This window comes from Coenobita brevimanus, chromosome 100 (genome assembly GCF_032717465.1).
Source record: "Coenobita brevimanus isolate Jiangsu-jjx chromosome 100, ASM3271746v2, whole genome shotgun sequence".
Taxonomy (NCBI): domain Eukaryota; kingdom Metazoa; phylum Arthropoda; class Malacostraca; order Decapoda; family Coenobitidae; genus Coenobita; species Coenobita brevimanus.
Window position 1 is genome coordinate 64,075,264 of NC_137053.1, and position 17,662 is coordinate 64,092,925.

At 46.7% G+C, this 17,662-nt stretch overlaps 1 protein-coding gene across 1 annotated transcript in view; it reads left to right on the forward strand.

Moving 5' to 3' along the window:
- Positions 1-17,662, forward strand: part of LOC145414710 (uncharacterized) — a 373,182-nt gene that overhangs the window by 318,098 nt on the left and 37,422 nt on the right. The window contains exon 6 of the mRNA XM_080284237.1: positions 9,103-9,286. Within this exon, the coding sequence (XP_080140363.1) occupies positions 9,103-9,286 (184 nt within the window). The remainder of the gene's footprint in view (positions 1-9,102; positions 9,287-17,662) is intronic.

Below are 17,662 nucleotides of genomic sequence, written 5' to 3' on the forward strand. Positions count from 1 at the left end.
GACCCTGGCGAGTAAGGACCATCGACGTAAGGACCACGGTACACCCCAGCACGGTACACAGGCGGAATCGAACCCCTGAACCGTACTACACAAGGTCCATAATCGCCCGGCCCCGCGTGGTGGAGGGGCCGGGAAAAACAATGATCTTAGGGAGGGGGAGACAATAATGCAGGGGCGAGCTTGTGTCCTGCCCGTAATAAAACTTGGGTCTCGCAGCGGGCGGTGTGACCACTTCTCTATCTCCTAACCACTGACCACCTTGGAGACATGGTACCTTCTCTCTCTCTCTCTCTCTCTCTCTCTCTCTCTCTCTCTCTCATTATGTCTCCAGTCCCCTCTTTCTTTTCGTTCTCCTTTTGTCTCTCCTTTCGTTGTCTCCACCTCGTCCTCTACCTTTTCTCTCCCCTCCCCCTCCCTTGCTCTATTTCTCTTACTCATTTTCTCCACCTCTCCCTCTTTCCCTACATCTCTATCTCCAACTCTCCTCTCTCTCCCTCGCTCCATCAGTGCACACCTATTCTACCTTTGCTGTCCAGTCTTAAACTTTTGTAATTAGAATGTTGCTTTATTACTAGCAAGGTTGGGCCGCCGACACAGGACCGTTAGGACTGTGTGGTCTTTGTTTTTTGTGTAACTATCCTTTCCTGTCTTCCAGCATCCATTCATCCATCCTTCATCAATCTATTCATCCATCATCCATCCATATATCACACCAGTATCCATCCATCCGTTTATTTCTTCAAACCCTCCTTCATCCATCCATTCATTTATTCAACCATCCCTTCATCCCTCCATCCATCCATTCATTTATTCAACCATCCCTTCATCCATACATCCATCCAATCTCCATCCATCCATCCATCCATCCTCCACCTCTTCATATCTTACTCCTGCATCTCACCGACGCCCCATCTCTACCCCTTTCCATCTCTTCCCTCGTATCTCACTCTTCATTCATCTCTTCTTCCTTCTTGTATATTTCTTCCATCAGTCTCTCCGAGTCATCCTCTCTTTTGTCTCTACCTCCACCTCCCTTCTTCTCCTCCTCCCTTTCTCCCTTCGGCACTTTCCCTCCCCCTCTCTCCCCTTCCCTCCCCTCCAAGTTTCCATCCTCCTACCTCCACCCCTAAAAGAAAAAAAAAAAATCGTCAACAAAGAATGGAAGACGAATTATTGCTTCCAGATGTTCCGAAAACGAGAGAGAGAGAGAGAGAGAGAGAGAGAGAGAGAGAGAGAGAGAGAGAATCTTGTCTCCTTGTCCTTCTCCCCCCATCCTCCATATACTACCCCCCCCCCAATAATCAGGAATACCACTGCCCCCCACACCCCTAAACCACCAGGCACTATTAACTCCCTTCCCCCATCCACACTGTCACCTCCCCCTCCCCTCCGCCAATCATATATAACCCCCAACCCCCTCCCCTCCTCTCATACGATACCGTACCTAACGCCCTCCCCCCCTCTTCTCACCCCTCTATACTGCCCCCTTCCCCCACTTTTCCCTCATACTTATTCCTGTTCCTCCCCTCCTTCCCCTTCTTTTACCCTCCCTCTTCCGTCCTCTTATACATACAGCTTTCTTCCCCCCACGGACTGCCCCCCCCCTCATCCTCCACCCATACAGCCCCCAAGACATACATACATACATACATACATACACAATTACTGACAAAAGGACACGGGTTCCCGGATGTCCCCAGTAGGAGACACGAGGGGAGGGGAGGGGGAAGGGGAAGGAGGGGGGAGGGAATGAGGGGTGAAGAAGAGGGGGAGGGGGCTTCTTCGGCAGGCCCATTACCTCGCTAATTAACCTTTGAAGAAACCCTGGACAGTGGAGGGGGGGGGTGTAGCAGAAAAAGAAGGGGGGTGAAGGTAGACATGGAGAGAAAGGGGAGGTAAATTAGGAGGGTGGAAGAGGGGAGGAGGAGGAGGGGGGTTGGACATGGAGAGAAAGGGGTGGGCATGGAGAGAAAGGGGAGGTAAATTTGAAGTGATAGGGACAAGAAAGGATGAATGTAGGAACGAATCGGTAGAAAAATGGACACCAATATAGGGAGCTTTCCATCTGTTTTATAAATCGTTTGACATAAGCCGGAATAAAATAACTAAATTAGACTGAATTGTATACGGAGTGACCCATATATAACGGTCCACGGCTACATCCGTCGGGTTATTTCTCGCGTGTTGTCCGTCCCCGCAGCTTGCGAGTCTGTTAGAGCGCTGTTTATGGGCCACTGTGGTTTATAAAGTCCAATAGGCTGAGTGATTATGGGCATCATCCTTTGAATGTGATCCGAACTAATGCCTTGTGTGGGCGGCGATAAGACCAAATAAAAACTAGAAACAAATCCGAACCTGAGAGTGAATCCTGAAAATATTGAATAAGCACGGGATTCGAACCGTTCGGACTAGCATAACTTCCAGTCGGATTTCTGCTGGCGCCTGTGTGGGAAGCTGCGACCCTCAATCTTCCCGGTGCCTCTTCATCTTTGTGTGTGAAGTACCGGTATTACCTGGTATTAGTGATAAGTAATTAATATAACGGTGCCTCTCACATCCAGGTAAGGGAAGCTGTTATTACGACTGATTTGAGACACTTCATATTGTGTGTTAATTGGTTAGGTCTTAGTATCAGGTGTGTATCTTACCTCCCATATATATAATCATTTAGGTGCTGAGGAGGAATTGGCATTTTAATTGATTGCTTTAACGCTTATGTGTGGCTCAGTGTTGGCGTATTGAACTGTATTATTTCAAGATGTGATTATGTTGCCTTGAATTAGCTCATAGTGCCATACTTTTAAGGATTTGTATTTTGCACAGAGGATTATCATCAGTACACGTTCACGCACGCATGCACACGCACACGCACACAGTTATAGATTATTGATCCCCTCAGTGTCAGCTCAGTACAGTACATAGAATAATAAATTCTTAAGAGGCGGGAGGAGAGAGAGAGAGAGAGAGAGAGGGGGGGGGGGGCAATGGATAAGTAGTGTGTGGGTTCGGGGGTGGGGACATAAGATCCAGCAATAAGAGTATACGTGCAGCGTCAAGAAGCCTTAGAGAGTGTGTGTTGGCACTTGGCTTCTCTTCCACATCTACACCAAGGAGTATAAATAAAAGTACCACACGTCAGCCAAATGCACTTCCAGGAAAAGAAACGCCAGGTAACTCCCCTGATTCGGACAACACTGTTTTATTCCAGCCAAGACCAGACGCACTTCTTCAGCAGAGAGAATATAGGCGCGTGAAACCGCTAATACTGTCACCATCACCTCACGATCGGCTTATTGCTGTACGCTACATAGGACGTCGCCACCAGTGTCAAGAAACCTTCAACAAACCTAACTTGGTGCTCTTAGTAACATAGCACATTTATCACTCTCATAATATTATCATTTGGTATTATTAGCTCTCCTGCAGTTTGTCCAGTATGTTCATTCTGGAAACCGCCAGACGATTTTATTCAGCTGAGAGTGAGTCATAGGAGCCTGAGTGTTGATACAGCTATCATTATCTCGTTCATAATCGGCACATCTGTGGTATTTTCCAGCCAACACCAGACGATATTATTGAGCTAAGAGGGAGGTATAGGAGCTGGTGTTAATTCTGTCATCATAAACTCATCAGGATTGCTTTAGGTAGTTCTGCTTGGAAAGTTGATGGGGAGGCAAGCAAGCACATACGTAGACAGACAAGCAGGTTGGTAGGGAGAGAGAGAGACGTGGCAGAGAGGAAGACAGAGAGACAGGGAGACAGAGCAGACGGGCCACACCCAATTTACGACGCGTTTATCTTGTGTTAAGGTTTGACAGTTTATGTATGAGACATCAATTAATTTTTATGATTTTCTGTTTATCTTTCACCTCCCTCTTCCTACTTTTCCCCTCCGTCCTTCTCTTCGTCTTTACTCATCTTTTACTCCCCTTCCTCCTCCTCCTCGCCCCTTTTCTTCCTTGCCTCGCCTCTGTCCTTGTGTCTTCCCCCCCTTTCACTCTCTTCCATCTTCTTTTTCCTTTTTCCACATTCTTCTTTCTTGTACCCCGCACACACTCCCCACACTTTCTCTTCCCCCTCTACTTTCCCCCCCTCGCCTCTCCCTCCTCTCTCTTTTCCTTTCCTCTCTCCTTTCCTCTCCTCTTGAGACTTACGTTCTAGATGGGTTAGATATAGCCATCAGTCTGTTCTAAAGAATATCGTTTGGCGTTGGCAACATACCGTAAAGACACAGTACTGAAAAGGTTAATATCCCTTCCCACTTTTTTACCATTTCTTTTTCTTTTCCATTCTCCCTACCTTTTTCTCTTACCTTTACCTCATGTCTTTTCTCCTATTTTATTCTTTTCCCTTTTTTTTTTCTTTCTTCTTTCCTCCTCCCTTTCCCTTCTCTCTTCTCCTTTCCCTTCACTCCTTTTCTCTCACCTCTTCCTTACCCCCGTATCATAATGACGCTTCCTCCCTCCCTTCCCTCCATTTTCGTACTTCTCTTTCCTCCCACTTCCATATCTTTTCTCTCCTCTTCCATCTCTACTCTTCCTTTCCCTTGGCCAGCTATCGCCCTGAGTGGAGTGGAGGTAACCAGATCAGAGGGACAGGCTGGAGGTATTAGATTAGTGCGGGCCTGTCCTGCCTACCCCTGTTACCCCTTCCAGTCCCTGCCTATCCCTTACTACCTTCTTGCCCCCCCTACTCCCAGCCTACCTGCCCTGCCTACCCATATTACACCTCCCGGTCCCTGCCTATCTTTTATTGCCTTCCTGCCCCCTGCCTTCCTGTTCTGCCTACCGTTATTAACACCTCTCCATCCCTGCCTATCCCTTGCTGCTCCCTGCCTCTACCCCACCCTATTGTGTCAATCTAATTTGTGCTGTCTTGTAATATAACGTAACCTAACCCTTCATTACCTTAACTCACTGTACCGTACCTTACCGTACCTAACTTGTCCTATTCTAACCTAAACCTTCTTTACCTTCCCTTACCTAACTTACTTAACTTGTCCTATTCTAACCTAACCTAACCTCATGTAACAAACCTAATCTAATCTAGTACTTACCTTACATACCACATTTGTTATTTATCCTCCCTATATATATACTTCAATTCCTATTTCTCCCCATTTTTCGCACTTATTTATCTATTCGTTTACCCTTCTTCCCATTTTTCTTCCTTTCTATTCCGTTCTCCTTATACTTCTTTATCCCTCTTCATATCTCCCAGTTTCTCTCGGTTCTCTATCACCAGTTCCTCATTTTTCGCTCCCCTTTCTCACCTTGATCCCCTACAAGCCTTCCTTAGCAATCACCAGCCTTGCCACCCAGATACCACCACCTTCGCACAGCCCTCTCTCTCACTCTCACTCCTCCTACCCTTATACTTTCTCCATCACTTTCTCTTATTTTACCCAGATACTCATAACCAGATTACGAATACACGTATGAAGCACACACGTTATGTATACCGTTCACACACATACACACACACACACACACACACACACACACACACACACACACACACACACACACACACACACACACACACACACACACACACACACACACAGATCTGCACATGCCGGGCGGGGTGTACACAGGGAGCGATGAGTGTGTGAGGGGCTTCAGTGGGGGGTCGGGAAGCCTTGGAAGGAGTGCCATCGTCTCAATGTTGTTACGATGTGGGGCTCTGGGCTGGTCGGCTTGCTCTGTCTTCTCTTTGCTCATTCTCTGGCCTTCTCATTCTCTCCCCGTACACATAAGTATACGTGTGTGTGTGTGTGTGTGTGTGTGTGTACGTATATAGGTAGATGTATGCTTCAGCTCATTTCACCTGTCAGTCAATGTGTCTGTTTCCATCTGTGATCTCTCTCTCTCTCTCTCTCTCTCTCACACACATCCCCTCTCCCCTCTCCCCTGCCCCCCGCCTCCCGTGCCTTCAGCCAGATGCCCGCCAGCCATCATGATATACTCACCCAAATTACTGGTCCCGCCACGGCCCCTCGCTAATACACACCCAACCCTCTAATGTGGGTGATGGGCCTCATTTGTGGGCGGGGGTGGGCGGGCTGAGGGCGGGACTGGTGGCTGATAAGGTGTTTGATATCTGGGCGGAGTTGTGATAAAGAGCAGGTAAGTCGTAGCTTGTTATTACTGCTCCTCCTTCCCTCCCCCAGCACCACCACCATCTCCTCCCTCCTCCATCATCCCCCTCCGTCTTACCGACCCCCCCGCCCCTCCTTACATCCTTACCGCCTGATACTGGGTATATATTCAATGATACTCTTATGGATAAATAATAACTGAGTTGTATGGTATGATGATGATGATGATGATGATTATTATTGCTGTTGTTGGTGATGATAGATTTCAGTCTCATACGTCAGAGATCATTGACGCCCTGTTGCAAAAATAAAATTATATAAACATACCTCCACACACCAAGCGTTACACACGGACATCAAAATCTAACTTTACCACAAACACACAGTGAAACTATTTCAGAGAGGGAGAGAAGGAGGGGAGAGGAAGGCAAGTACGGTAAGAGGATGGAGGGGAAAGGGAGGCAGGCAGGTTGAGGGGACTGAGGTAAGAGGGAGGCAGGCAGGTTGTGGGGAAGGAGGGGAGGGGGAAATAGGTTGATGGGAAGGAGAGGAGGGAGGTAGGCTGAGAGAAAGGCAGGGAGGGGGAGGTAAACTTAGGGAAGAAGGGGGAGGCAGGTTGAGGGGGGAAGGAGGGGAGAGGGAGGCAGGTTGGGATGAGGCAGGTCCAGTAGGCAACAATTATCATTCCGGGTTATTGAAATATTCCGTGTTGTGGTGGCCGGGTGGTCTGACGGAATCACACACGTTCCGAAATGCTTAGCTCTCCCTTCGTCCGGCTGACTAACCGTCTGTGAACGATGCTACGTGAAACTGACCACTGCCGCCGCCACGTAGCCACAATCAGACCATAGTTGCGGTGATGGACCAATTTTTATTTAGTGGTAGCCGTTCAGAGTGGAGTGGAGTGGAGTGGTGGTCGCTGCTACTGAGCTGAGTTGCCGAGTTACTGATTGGTGATGATAAACTGGTTCAGTAAAGGACAAAAATTGGCCTATTACCCCACTGCGTCTGCTTCATACATCGGGTTATCCGTCACTTCCCAGACCAAACATACCAGAGACAATCATAGTGGTCAGAGAAACATACCAAGCCTCTCTCAGCTTAGAAATATTATCCGACGGATGAGAATTAGAAACAGAAAAGGTGAGATGTTATGCGCGAGCGCACGCATTCACGCGTGCACACACACACACACACACACACACACACACACACACACACACACACACACACACACACACACACACACACACACACACACACGCACGCACGCACGCACGCACGCACGCACGCACGCACGCACACACACACACACACACACACACACACGCACGCACGCACGCACGCGCACGCACGCACGCACGCACACACACGCGCGCACGCACACACACGCACACACACACACGCACACACACACACACACACACACACACACACACACACACACACACACACACACACACACACACACACACACACACACACACACACACACACACACACGGCTACTGAATAAAATATTGACTTTAGTGGACCATCATTAATCAGAGGGTGGTGGTGGAGGGGTGTGATATTGCGTCCCCTGCCGATCCCTGCTACCGATTCTTGTCCTGTCCTGCCCTCCCCTAACCTGCTCTGCTCTACCCTACCCTGTCTTGTCTTGGCCTACTCTCCCCTCTCCTCCTGTCCCCCTCTTTTTTTTTTTTTTTTTTCCCCTCATTGTTCTTCCTCACTCATTCCTGCCTTCCCATTCCTTGCCCACTGTCCTTGTCCCCCGGTCCTTGTCCCTTCCTTGCTTGCAGTCTCATTAGTTGTTTTACCTTTCTCAATTCTCCCTCCCCTCCTGCCCTCAGTTTCCTCCTTCCCTCCCCGCTCTGCCCTGCTCTCTGTCTTGCCCTGCCTTTCCTTGTTTCCCTCCCAGCTTTCTCAGTCTCTACTTCACGTCATTCATCCATCTTGCCTGATCCCTGTCTGCTGTGTCCTTCCTCCCTGCTCCTTCCCTCCCCACTCTAACCTCTTCCCAGTACCACAGCCTCTTTCCATCCTTCCTGTCCTATTCCAGCTCAATCCCTCCCTCCCTCCTTGCTCAGCCCTTCTTCCTACCCCTGTCATGTTTTTCCTTCCTCTCTTCTTTGCTACCTTTTCTCATTGCCACGTACCCCTGCCTTCCCTTCCACCCAGATCCGCCCTCGATCCTTCTTCCTTTCCACCCTCCTTGGTTTCCTCTTTCGCCTTGCTACAGATTCCTCCATTTTCCTAACTTTTCTCCTTCGTGTTCTTCTGTACTTTCCTTGCACCCGTCTCCTCCTTATGCCTCCCACACCTTCCTTCTTATCTCCGCCCTTCTTTCCACTCTTCTTGCTGTCTTCCCTCTCCTTTCTTCCCACCTCCTTGCTCACTTCCTGTCTACCCTCCTTGCTGTTCTTTCTTCTTCCATGCTTCTTACTTGCCTCACTCCCCCCCCCCTCTTTCTTACCCTGCCCTACCCTGCCCTGCCCTCCTCCATGCCGGCTATTCCCCCCCCCCCCATGTGGTGGAGGGAGGGAGCATATTGGCAGGGGCAACACTAATTGGCCTTTGCGTCCATTAATAACACTGACACTCCGGCATCGCTCGCACTTCATTTGTCACTCGTGGCGCTCTTGATAACTGGCACAACTTGGTACCTCACCATGTAATGAGTCCTGCCCTCCGCTGCCTCTTGCCTGCCACACTCACTCGCTCCACTGTCGCGTTCTAGGGTAAGATTAGGACTCAGCATAAACTAATCGGCTGCTCAGCTGGTTCAATAAAGTGTCGGCAATTTGGCATCTCACCCTGTAATGAGCCATGCCCTTCCCTGCCTCTTCCCTTCCTCACCCACGGGCTTCATTGTCGCGTTCTAAGGGAAGACTTAGACTTAGCAAAAATTGATTGCCTGCTTTAATGTTCCCTGTGCAGCATTGGTAGGCTACTTTGCTGACAACCACCCTCGACCTAATGTTTGATCTTTGCCTCCTCAGGTACTCCCATCAACCGGCTGCCCATCATGGCCAAACAGGTGCTGGACCTGTACGAGCTGTACAACCTGGTGGTGGCGCGTGGCGGCCTCGTGGACGTTATTAACAAGAAACTGTGGCAAGAAATTATTAAGGGACTCAAACTGCCATCATCCATTACCAGTGCAGCATTTACTCTTAGGACACAGTGAGTATATTTTATCCTACTCTCATTGAACAGATGCCACCATCATAATTATCCAACCCAGTAACATAAAAATCAAGGCTTCAGACTACCATCATCCATCACCAATGCAGCATTTATTGACTTTTAGGAAGCAGTAAGTATTTATAGTCCCATAGAACAGATACCAAAGTTATATATTACGCGATAACCTAAGGATTATCAAGGGACTCAAATTACTGTCATCCATCCCCAGCGCTTCTGTCTTTCCTCTCCCTAGGTAAGTTCGCCTTTATTTTGATACAGGTTGCATTAAAGTTTGTTTTCTCCCCAATAATTTTCTCCAGTTTTCCTCCTGATTACACATTTTCACCAGTTTTCCTCCCACCTGCATTTTTCGCCAATTATCCCACCTCGTTTCGCGTTTTTTCACACCTCTTCTTCGACTTAGGACATTTTTTTGCTTCTTCATCTAAGGTGCAGTGTCATTCTCCCTTTTACGCATTTCTCGCCAGTCTTCCGCCTACTTACGCATTTAGCAGGTACAAAGTTACCTAGGGTTTTCGTCAATCTTCCTCTTACTTTGGTGATTTTTGCTCCATATTCATCCATGGTTCTAGTGTCCCTTTCCCTTCTATGTATGTTTCATAATTTTTTTTTCCTATATTCCTCCGTCATATTTTTGTTAAAGTACTGTATCCTGTCTTTCCCCTGTCGTCTCCCGAACCCCATATTCGCCTTCGTCTTCATCTTTGCTATGTATATTTTTCCTCTCACATACACGTTTCGACATAACCTCATTCCTTCTCATGCATTTCTCCATTACCATCAGTGGTATACTTGTACGTCTTCCACGCCCACAGCTTGGCCATTTCAGCTCCATCTTTACTATAACTTCCACGTTTTGTCCTCTCTACGTACCTCCCCACCTCTCCCTCCTTCTTACGCATTTCTCCTTCATTCTTACGCATTCCTCCTCCATTCTTACGCAATTCTCCATTCCTACGCATTCCTCCTTACGCATTTCTCCATCTCCATCCATGGTTTGCTCCTCCCACGTCGGCAGCCTCATAGTCATTTCCACGCCATCGCTTCTATAACTTCCCCGCACCGCCCCAGCCCGCCCATTCCCACGGCCGGCCATCCCTTGGAATTGAGGTGTGCATTAGTGATGAGGCGCGGGGCTGGGGTGATGGACGCTGGGTGTGGCAGCATAATGGGCTCTTGTCTCCTTCTCTGCCCCATTATTCCTGGACTCCACTGACCGCATTTCCAAGGGGTGCCATTCCCGGGGACACCATTACTCCTGGACTGGGTTTGTGAAGGATGGTATTTGAGAAACCGATATTCCTAATTGTACCTTCAGTAGAGTATATGGCATGAATGAGGTCGTGTCTTCTGTTCTCCCTCCCATTATTTCTGGACCCAACTGGCCGCATTTCCAAGGGGTGCCATTCCCGGGGACACCATTACTCCTGGACTGGGTTGCTGAAGGTTGCTATTGAGAAACCAGTATTGTTAATTGCACTCATGGTACAGTATATTGCATGGATAGTTGTGTCCTCTCTTCCCTATTACGAGTAGCCTATTCTGGACCCCACTGACCTCATCTCTGAGGGGTTATTCCAAGGCACAAAATTGCTAATACACTGTTTTTCTAGTTGTGGTTTTGAGACTAGTTTTGGTAATACTGTACCGTCACATCTTCAGGTTTTGTTTCCATGACTTTGAAAACTAGTCTCATGAATGCTAAGCAAACGACACTGATGATATTGATCTTTGTCCAGCTAAAGGCGTCCGCGTCAGTCGCTACAGATGCACCACACCAATATTCAACTTCCATGCTGACTGAAGCAGAAGAGCCGACAGGATTTAGTATTGCTTAGAGTAGTGTGGGCGATGCTTGAGCTGTTTTAACATCATGAATGAGAGCTCTTGATGTAAAGTACTTTAGAACTACAGTTGCATTGAATTTGTTATAAATATTTCAGGGGATTTGACCATACGGAACGAATGGGGAGAGAGAATGATATTGTACGAGGGTGAGGTGGTTGGAGAGGAAGATCCAGAACAGGAATGGATGAGGGAAATTGGTGTGTCGTGGAAAGAGAGGTACCTACTATGGAGGGACAGAAATTACTGAAGATCTTTTTGTACAGGCCTCTCTTCACAGCTTGCGGTGTCGAGAGGTAGATAGATAGATAGATACTGGGAGATGTTCATAGGGACCAGTTCCTAAATGTTGTTATTCGTGGATGTGGTGGACGTAATACATTGTTGCCCTTTAGTTCGAGGACGTAATTTTTCTTGCTGGTAACACGATTGTATTCAGAGGCCATATTAGTATTGTGTGGATTAAGGAGAGCTCTGTGTAACCCCTTGAGTTCGAAAGGTCTTTAAACTAACACCCTGGTAGTGAAGGGGTTAATTAAGGGTACATCTGACCCTTCCAGTTAGAAAAGTCTCTCCTAAATTGAGCGAAAACCTAAGTAATATTAAGAACTGTTGCCATCTTAGTGGTGTGGTTAATTCGCAAGAGATTAATAACAGTCCTGTAGCGAAATAAAATCGTTTGCCAGTCGCCATAAATAAACAGAAATATAAAATCATGTTAAGAACACAGGAGCGTCAGTGAAAGGGGAAGCGGGTGCCACAATCATGCTGCGTGTTGATAGTCCACCATCCCCGTCCCGCCAGTGGTCGTCTGATCGTTAAGGTAGTCGTAGCGGTGATGGCCCCGGGCGAGGAAAACCCCCTCAACCCCCCCTCCTACACCCCTCCTTGTAATGCCACTCTCACGCAACATTGCCTATCAGGGCGGGTTTTAAGGCGTTATGTGCTTATTAAAGGAAGGTTTTATTGCCCGCTCCACAACCAGAGACCGCGAGCAGATGGCAAAAGTTGGCGGGGGGAGGGGGGGGGAGGACGGGAGGTAAGGAGGAGAGAAGGAAGGGAAAGGAAGAGGTAAGGAGGAAAAGAAGGAAGGGAAAGGAGGAGGTAAGGAGGAAAAGAAGGAAGGGAAAGGAGGAGGTAAGGAGGAGAGAAGGAAGGGAAAGGAAGAGGTAAGGAGGAAAAGAAGGAAGGGAAAGGAGGAAGTAAGGAGGAATGAAGGAAGGGAAAGGAGATGGTAAGGAAGAAAAGAGGGAGGAGGAGAGAAGGGAGGGAAGAAAAGAGGAGGAAAGGTAGGAAAGGAATAGAAAGAGGGAACGGAAAGTAATGAATGAAAGGAGAGAAAAGGGAAGAGAAGGGAGGTAGGGAAGACATTCGAAAGTGAGAGAGTAAAGTAGGGAGGAAAGAGAAAGAAAAAAGAATATAAAGGGTGGAAAAGGAGACGGTAAGGGAGGGAAAGGAGGAGGGAACGGAAGTGGGGTAAGCAGTCGAAATGGAGGAGAGATTTGGATACGGAGAAGTGAGGACGTGGGGGAGGGAGGACGAGTATGGGTAGGGAATAGATGGGGAAGGGAGGAGGAGCAGTTTAAGTAGAAAGGAAGAAGGAAAAGAACATCGTAGACTAGGTAGAAAGTGGAGAAGGGAGGAGGTAGAACGAGTATGGGTAGAGAGTAGGCGGAGAATTCTTAGCCAAACACTTAGACGACAGAGTAAACACCGTCTTTGTAATCCATGTCTCTGCTGTGAACGAAATTGGGTGTTATATTTAAGTGAACACTAGATATTGCTCACCGAAAATTGCAATTAAATGCCTTACTCTTTGACTGCGTAGGATTAATCTGTTGAATAAATTCGTCTGTAGTGGGAATATTATATCTACGTTCGATCATTACCTTAAAGGCGTTAAGTATATTGGCGCTGCTATCAACGCAGTCACAGTATTTATGTGATTCAAACTAACACTGGATTTAAAAACACCCTTGATTGGCCTTTTTGTTGCTGTTGACTTTTTTTTTTTTTAATTTTTTAATATGCAGAAATAAAGGAACTTGCAAGCTGAGAAAATATAGGATACTCCAACAAAACATGGCGATTTTGCTCTTCAGAAAAATTAACTGCCAGAAACGCACCGTCTGTATTTTATTCATGCAACAGGAGACGGTATTGTTGATGTGAGGCGAAACAATGAAGTTAGGAGTCAGCCTTGAGTGTATGCAAATTACCGGTGGCCGTAATTAGAACGTACCGTATTACAAGGAGTACAAGTTGAAATTATCTTTGTCCCTCCCACGGTTTATATCACCCACATTAGCCGGAATAATAATTGCACCCGTAACCGGCGAAATAGCCTCAGTAACTGGCGAAATAGCGGCATTAGTTAAGGGGCGGTAATAGCAGCGGCGGTGACAGCAACCCACTACACCACTCCACAGCCACGGACAAAAATTTCGCCTTTTATTCCACTCCCTCTATTTCTCACTGGACTATTTTCATGGCATATAAGGTTTCGTAGTGCTTCTCCCTTAGCGATTTATTTGGTAGATCACATCATAACATTTATATTTTAATACTGACTGACAGCATCGGTAACATACCAAAGGAGGTTGAGGTATCGTGAGCAGAATAGATCGTTAAAGAAGAGATGTTACGAAAGCTCCACAGCTACTCAAAATACGGTTCTCTGGGCAATGTCAGTCACTTTTCCTCCCTTATACACCATATCAGAGAGATTCATCAGTGGGCAAAGAAACATACCAAGCTTCTCTCAGGAAGGATAGCCATCAGAGAGAAGGGATCAAGATGAGTTGAAATATTAGGCCCACAAGATGAGGTGAAATATTAGACGCACAAGATAAGGTGAAATTTTAGGGACAGAAAGACGTGGTGAAATATTAGGCTAACTTTTCTTCACTGTTTGCAGTTTCTTTTCCTGCATATTTTTCAGTATTTTCTTCTTTTCCTATTTTTTCCTGCTTAATTTCTCGTTTTTATCACCCTTTCTACCTTGTCCTCTATCACACCCTATCCTAACCTACCTTGCCTTACCCTCCCTTACCCATTCGTCCCCTATCCAAACCCATCCCTCTCCCCATGCTATAATAACTTGCCCTAACGAACCCTACCTGCTTTACCTTACCTTACAACCCTCATCCTCACCCTAACCCAAGCTACCTTGCCTTACCCTTCCCTACCCATTCGTCCCCTATCCAAACCCATCCCCCATTCTCTCCTCCCACCCCCTTCCCACTCCGCCTCTCACCTTCCCACCACACGGCCACGACAGGTGCCACAAGGGCCATTATCATATGATCATAAATACCTGACTAATTACAAGCCCCCTCCCCCCTATACACCTGTTGCGGTTTACCTGCACTTTATTGCATGAAAATTTGTGCCTTTCCTGCTACTCTGCGGACGCCCACACTTCACCTACCACACACGTTGCTTGGTTCCTCTCTCTCTCTCTCTCTCTCTCTCTCTCTCTCCACTTATTTTTTTTTTCCCAGTAAGTGTAAGAAGCAATCACTTTAGAACATTGACATCATTTTCATTTACAGTATACGTTTTTTTGTTTTGTTTTTTTGCTTCTCATGTTTTTCTCCTTTTCATTTTTTTTTTTTTTTTTAGTGCTTGGATGTACACCAATTACCTCTCATTTTATTGCCGTGTAATTTGAGGGGCTTCTCATTCCTGGTTACTGGTGTTATGGTGAGAGTAGTGGTGGTGTTGTGGTATGGTGCGGTGGTGGTGGTGGTGGTGGTGTTTGGTTGTGTTGTGCAGTGGTGGTGTGGCAAATCTGTGGTGGTGGTGTTTTTTTGTGGAAGTGGTTGTATGGTGTGGTGCTGTTGTTGGTGTTTGAGTGCTAATGTGGTGTAGTGAGTTTTTTTTTCATTGTGATGTTGGTTGTGGTGGTGATAGTGTGATTTTATGATGCGTTGTGGTGGAATTGTGGTAGCGATGGTGTTCAGCTTTACTTAAGGATGTTATACTGCTGTGGTGATGGTACAGGAATGGTAATGGTGGTGGTGTAGTGATGACGATTTGATGACGGCGTTGTGGTGATGGCATGGGAGTGAAAAAGCGGGTGGTGGAAGAGGAGGAGGAAAGGAAGAGGGAGGAACAGGATACGGAAGGAAGAGCTAGGGAGGAAGTGCTAGGGATAGGAGATGAAAGAGAGGGGGAAAGAAGAGGAAAAAGGGAGAAAGAGGAGGGGGAGAGGAGAGAAATGGAAGACTGGATGCAGCCGTGGATTTTTTTTTTTCCAAAATTTAATATGGGATGGATGGGGTGGGGGTGATCAGCTAGTGTTGTGGGTGTGGTGAAGTGGTGGTGTGGGTGTGGTATTGAACATGGTGGTGAATGTGATGGTGCGATGGTGATTGTGGTGTTAGTGTGGGAGTGATGGGGTTATGTTGGTGGTGTTAGTGATGTGAAAGTGACTGCGGTATGGAATAGATGGTTTAGCTCTTGTGATGAAAGATAATAGGGATGATAACGATGAAGATGGAAGGATGTGATGCATATAAGCGTGAACGATAAAGGTATGGTGTCTGATAGAAGGTGAAAAAATAAGAGATAATAACAATGAAGATGGAAGGATATGGTGCAGGTAAGCATGAAAGATCATACTGTTATGTCTGATTGAGGTTTGAAAGATAATAGATAATTACGATGAAGATGGAAGGATATGGTGTAGTTGGGTGTATTTTAATATTGATGACGATGACAGTGGGTAAGTTTTAGGCTGTCATCCATTGTATATTTTCGTGTCCACAAAATCACCAAACGCCGGTAGCTCATGCATCTTCATTATCGTTGCTCCCGTCAAACAATAGGGTAATTATCACGTGCGGTAGTGTTTAGTGGGGAAATGTGTGCCGGAGGAGAGAGAGGGGGGAGGGAACGGTGGAATATGTGGTTGTGGTGCTGGTGGGGAGGAAGGAAGAGAAAGGGGAAGGGATGGAAGGAAAAAGAGGAAAGGGAAAAAGGGAGGGGGATGAGAGTACGGTAAGAGAAAGAGAAAGGGGATGTAACGGAAAGGAAAGGATGGGAGGAAAACAGGAAGATGAAGGGAGGGTAAAGGAGAGAAAGGGGGAAGGGAGATGAGGAAGAGAAAATAATAGAAAGGAAAGAGAGTGAAACGGAGGTAGAGAGAGAGAGAGAGAGAGAGAGAGAGAAGAGAGAGAGAGAAGGGTGGGGGAGGATATAGGGAAAGGTTTGAAGCGTGTCTGGGTGTGGTTGGTGTGTTGGGCTGCGATCAAATCCCATTACGATAAAAACTGTAATTGGTTTAATTACCCACAGCTGTTGACCACGACGGCGGTTTTACTGAGACTGACTCCCGCTGCACGCTGTGTGTGTGTGTGTGTGTGTGTGTGTGTGTGTGTGTGTGTTCGTGTGTGTGTGCGTGTGTGTGTGTGTGTGTGTGTGTGTGTGTCTGTGTTTGTGTCTGTGTCTGTGTGTGTGCGTGCGTTTGCATGTGCTTGTCCATGCGCGTGTGTGCATATGTGTGTGTGCGTTAGTTCGGGAGCTTTGCCATCTCCCAGAGAGAGAGAGAGAGAGAGAGAGAGGAGGGGGTAACTAGTGATGTAATTTCCTGGTGAATGGAAAAACTTAGGCCAGGTTGCTAGTTAGGTTAGTTAAGGGTAGGTTGGGTTAAGTTATGCGATAGGGAGGTCTTATTACCCCTTTTTTTTATGCAACCAGTCGATTGTATTCAGCATAGTGATAGTTTCTTGAGGTAAATGTCTGATGAACACACAATTAACTCGTTCAGTACGATGGCGTCTTAAATTTAGTGTTGGTGCCGTCAGTGGAGTAGTGATTGTGTGTGTGTGTGTGTGTGTGTGTGTGTGTGTGTGTGTGTGTGTGTGTGTTTCGTTGGGTGGAATTGCGTGGCTTGTGTGAGACAGCTGTGGAAGTTATGTGGTTACCGGTGGAATATTGAGAGAGAGAGAGAGAGAGAGAGAGAGAGAGAGAGAGAGAGAGAGAGAGAGAGGAAATGCAAAACAGGTAACGGGCTTGACAGAAAAACTCATTATGTTAACTTACCCCTAAATCTCAGACATTTCGCTCAGGTAATGTTTCCTATTAACCTGGATTACCTTGTGTCGAGTCTTCTGGCAGTTTTTCCGTGTCCCATGTCGATTAAATAGATTTCTTCTTGTTGAGGGTTTTGTGTCGATTTCCTTGGTGCTGATATGCTTGAGAATCCTTATGTCTCATGTCTTTTATCATCTTCTTGTCCATTGCCTTGTACTACTTTCTCATGACTTGTATCTCTTAATGTTGATTGCCTTACATTGATTATATTTCCTTGGTGTCGAATGCCTTGTCTATTTCTGACATTTGTCCTGTATTTCTCAGCGTCAGTGTCGATTATTTTATCATTTATATTATCTTGGTTTCGAGTCCCATTTATTGATTACTTTGTTTTTTAACTATGAATCTATAACCCTAGTGACTATTCAGACACGGAATTTAAAGTAGCATGTGTGTTTTATTTGGAGA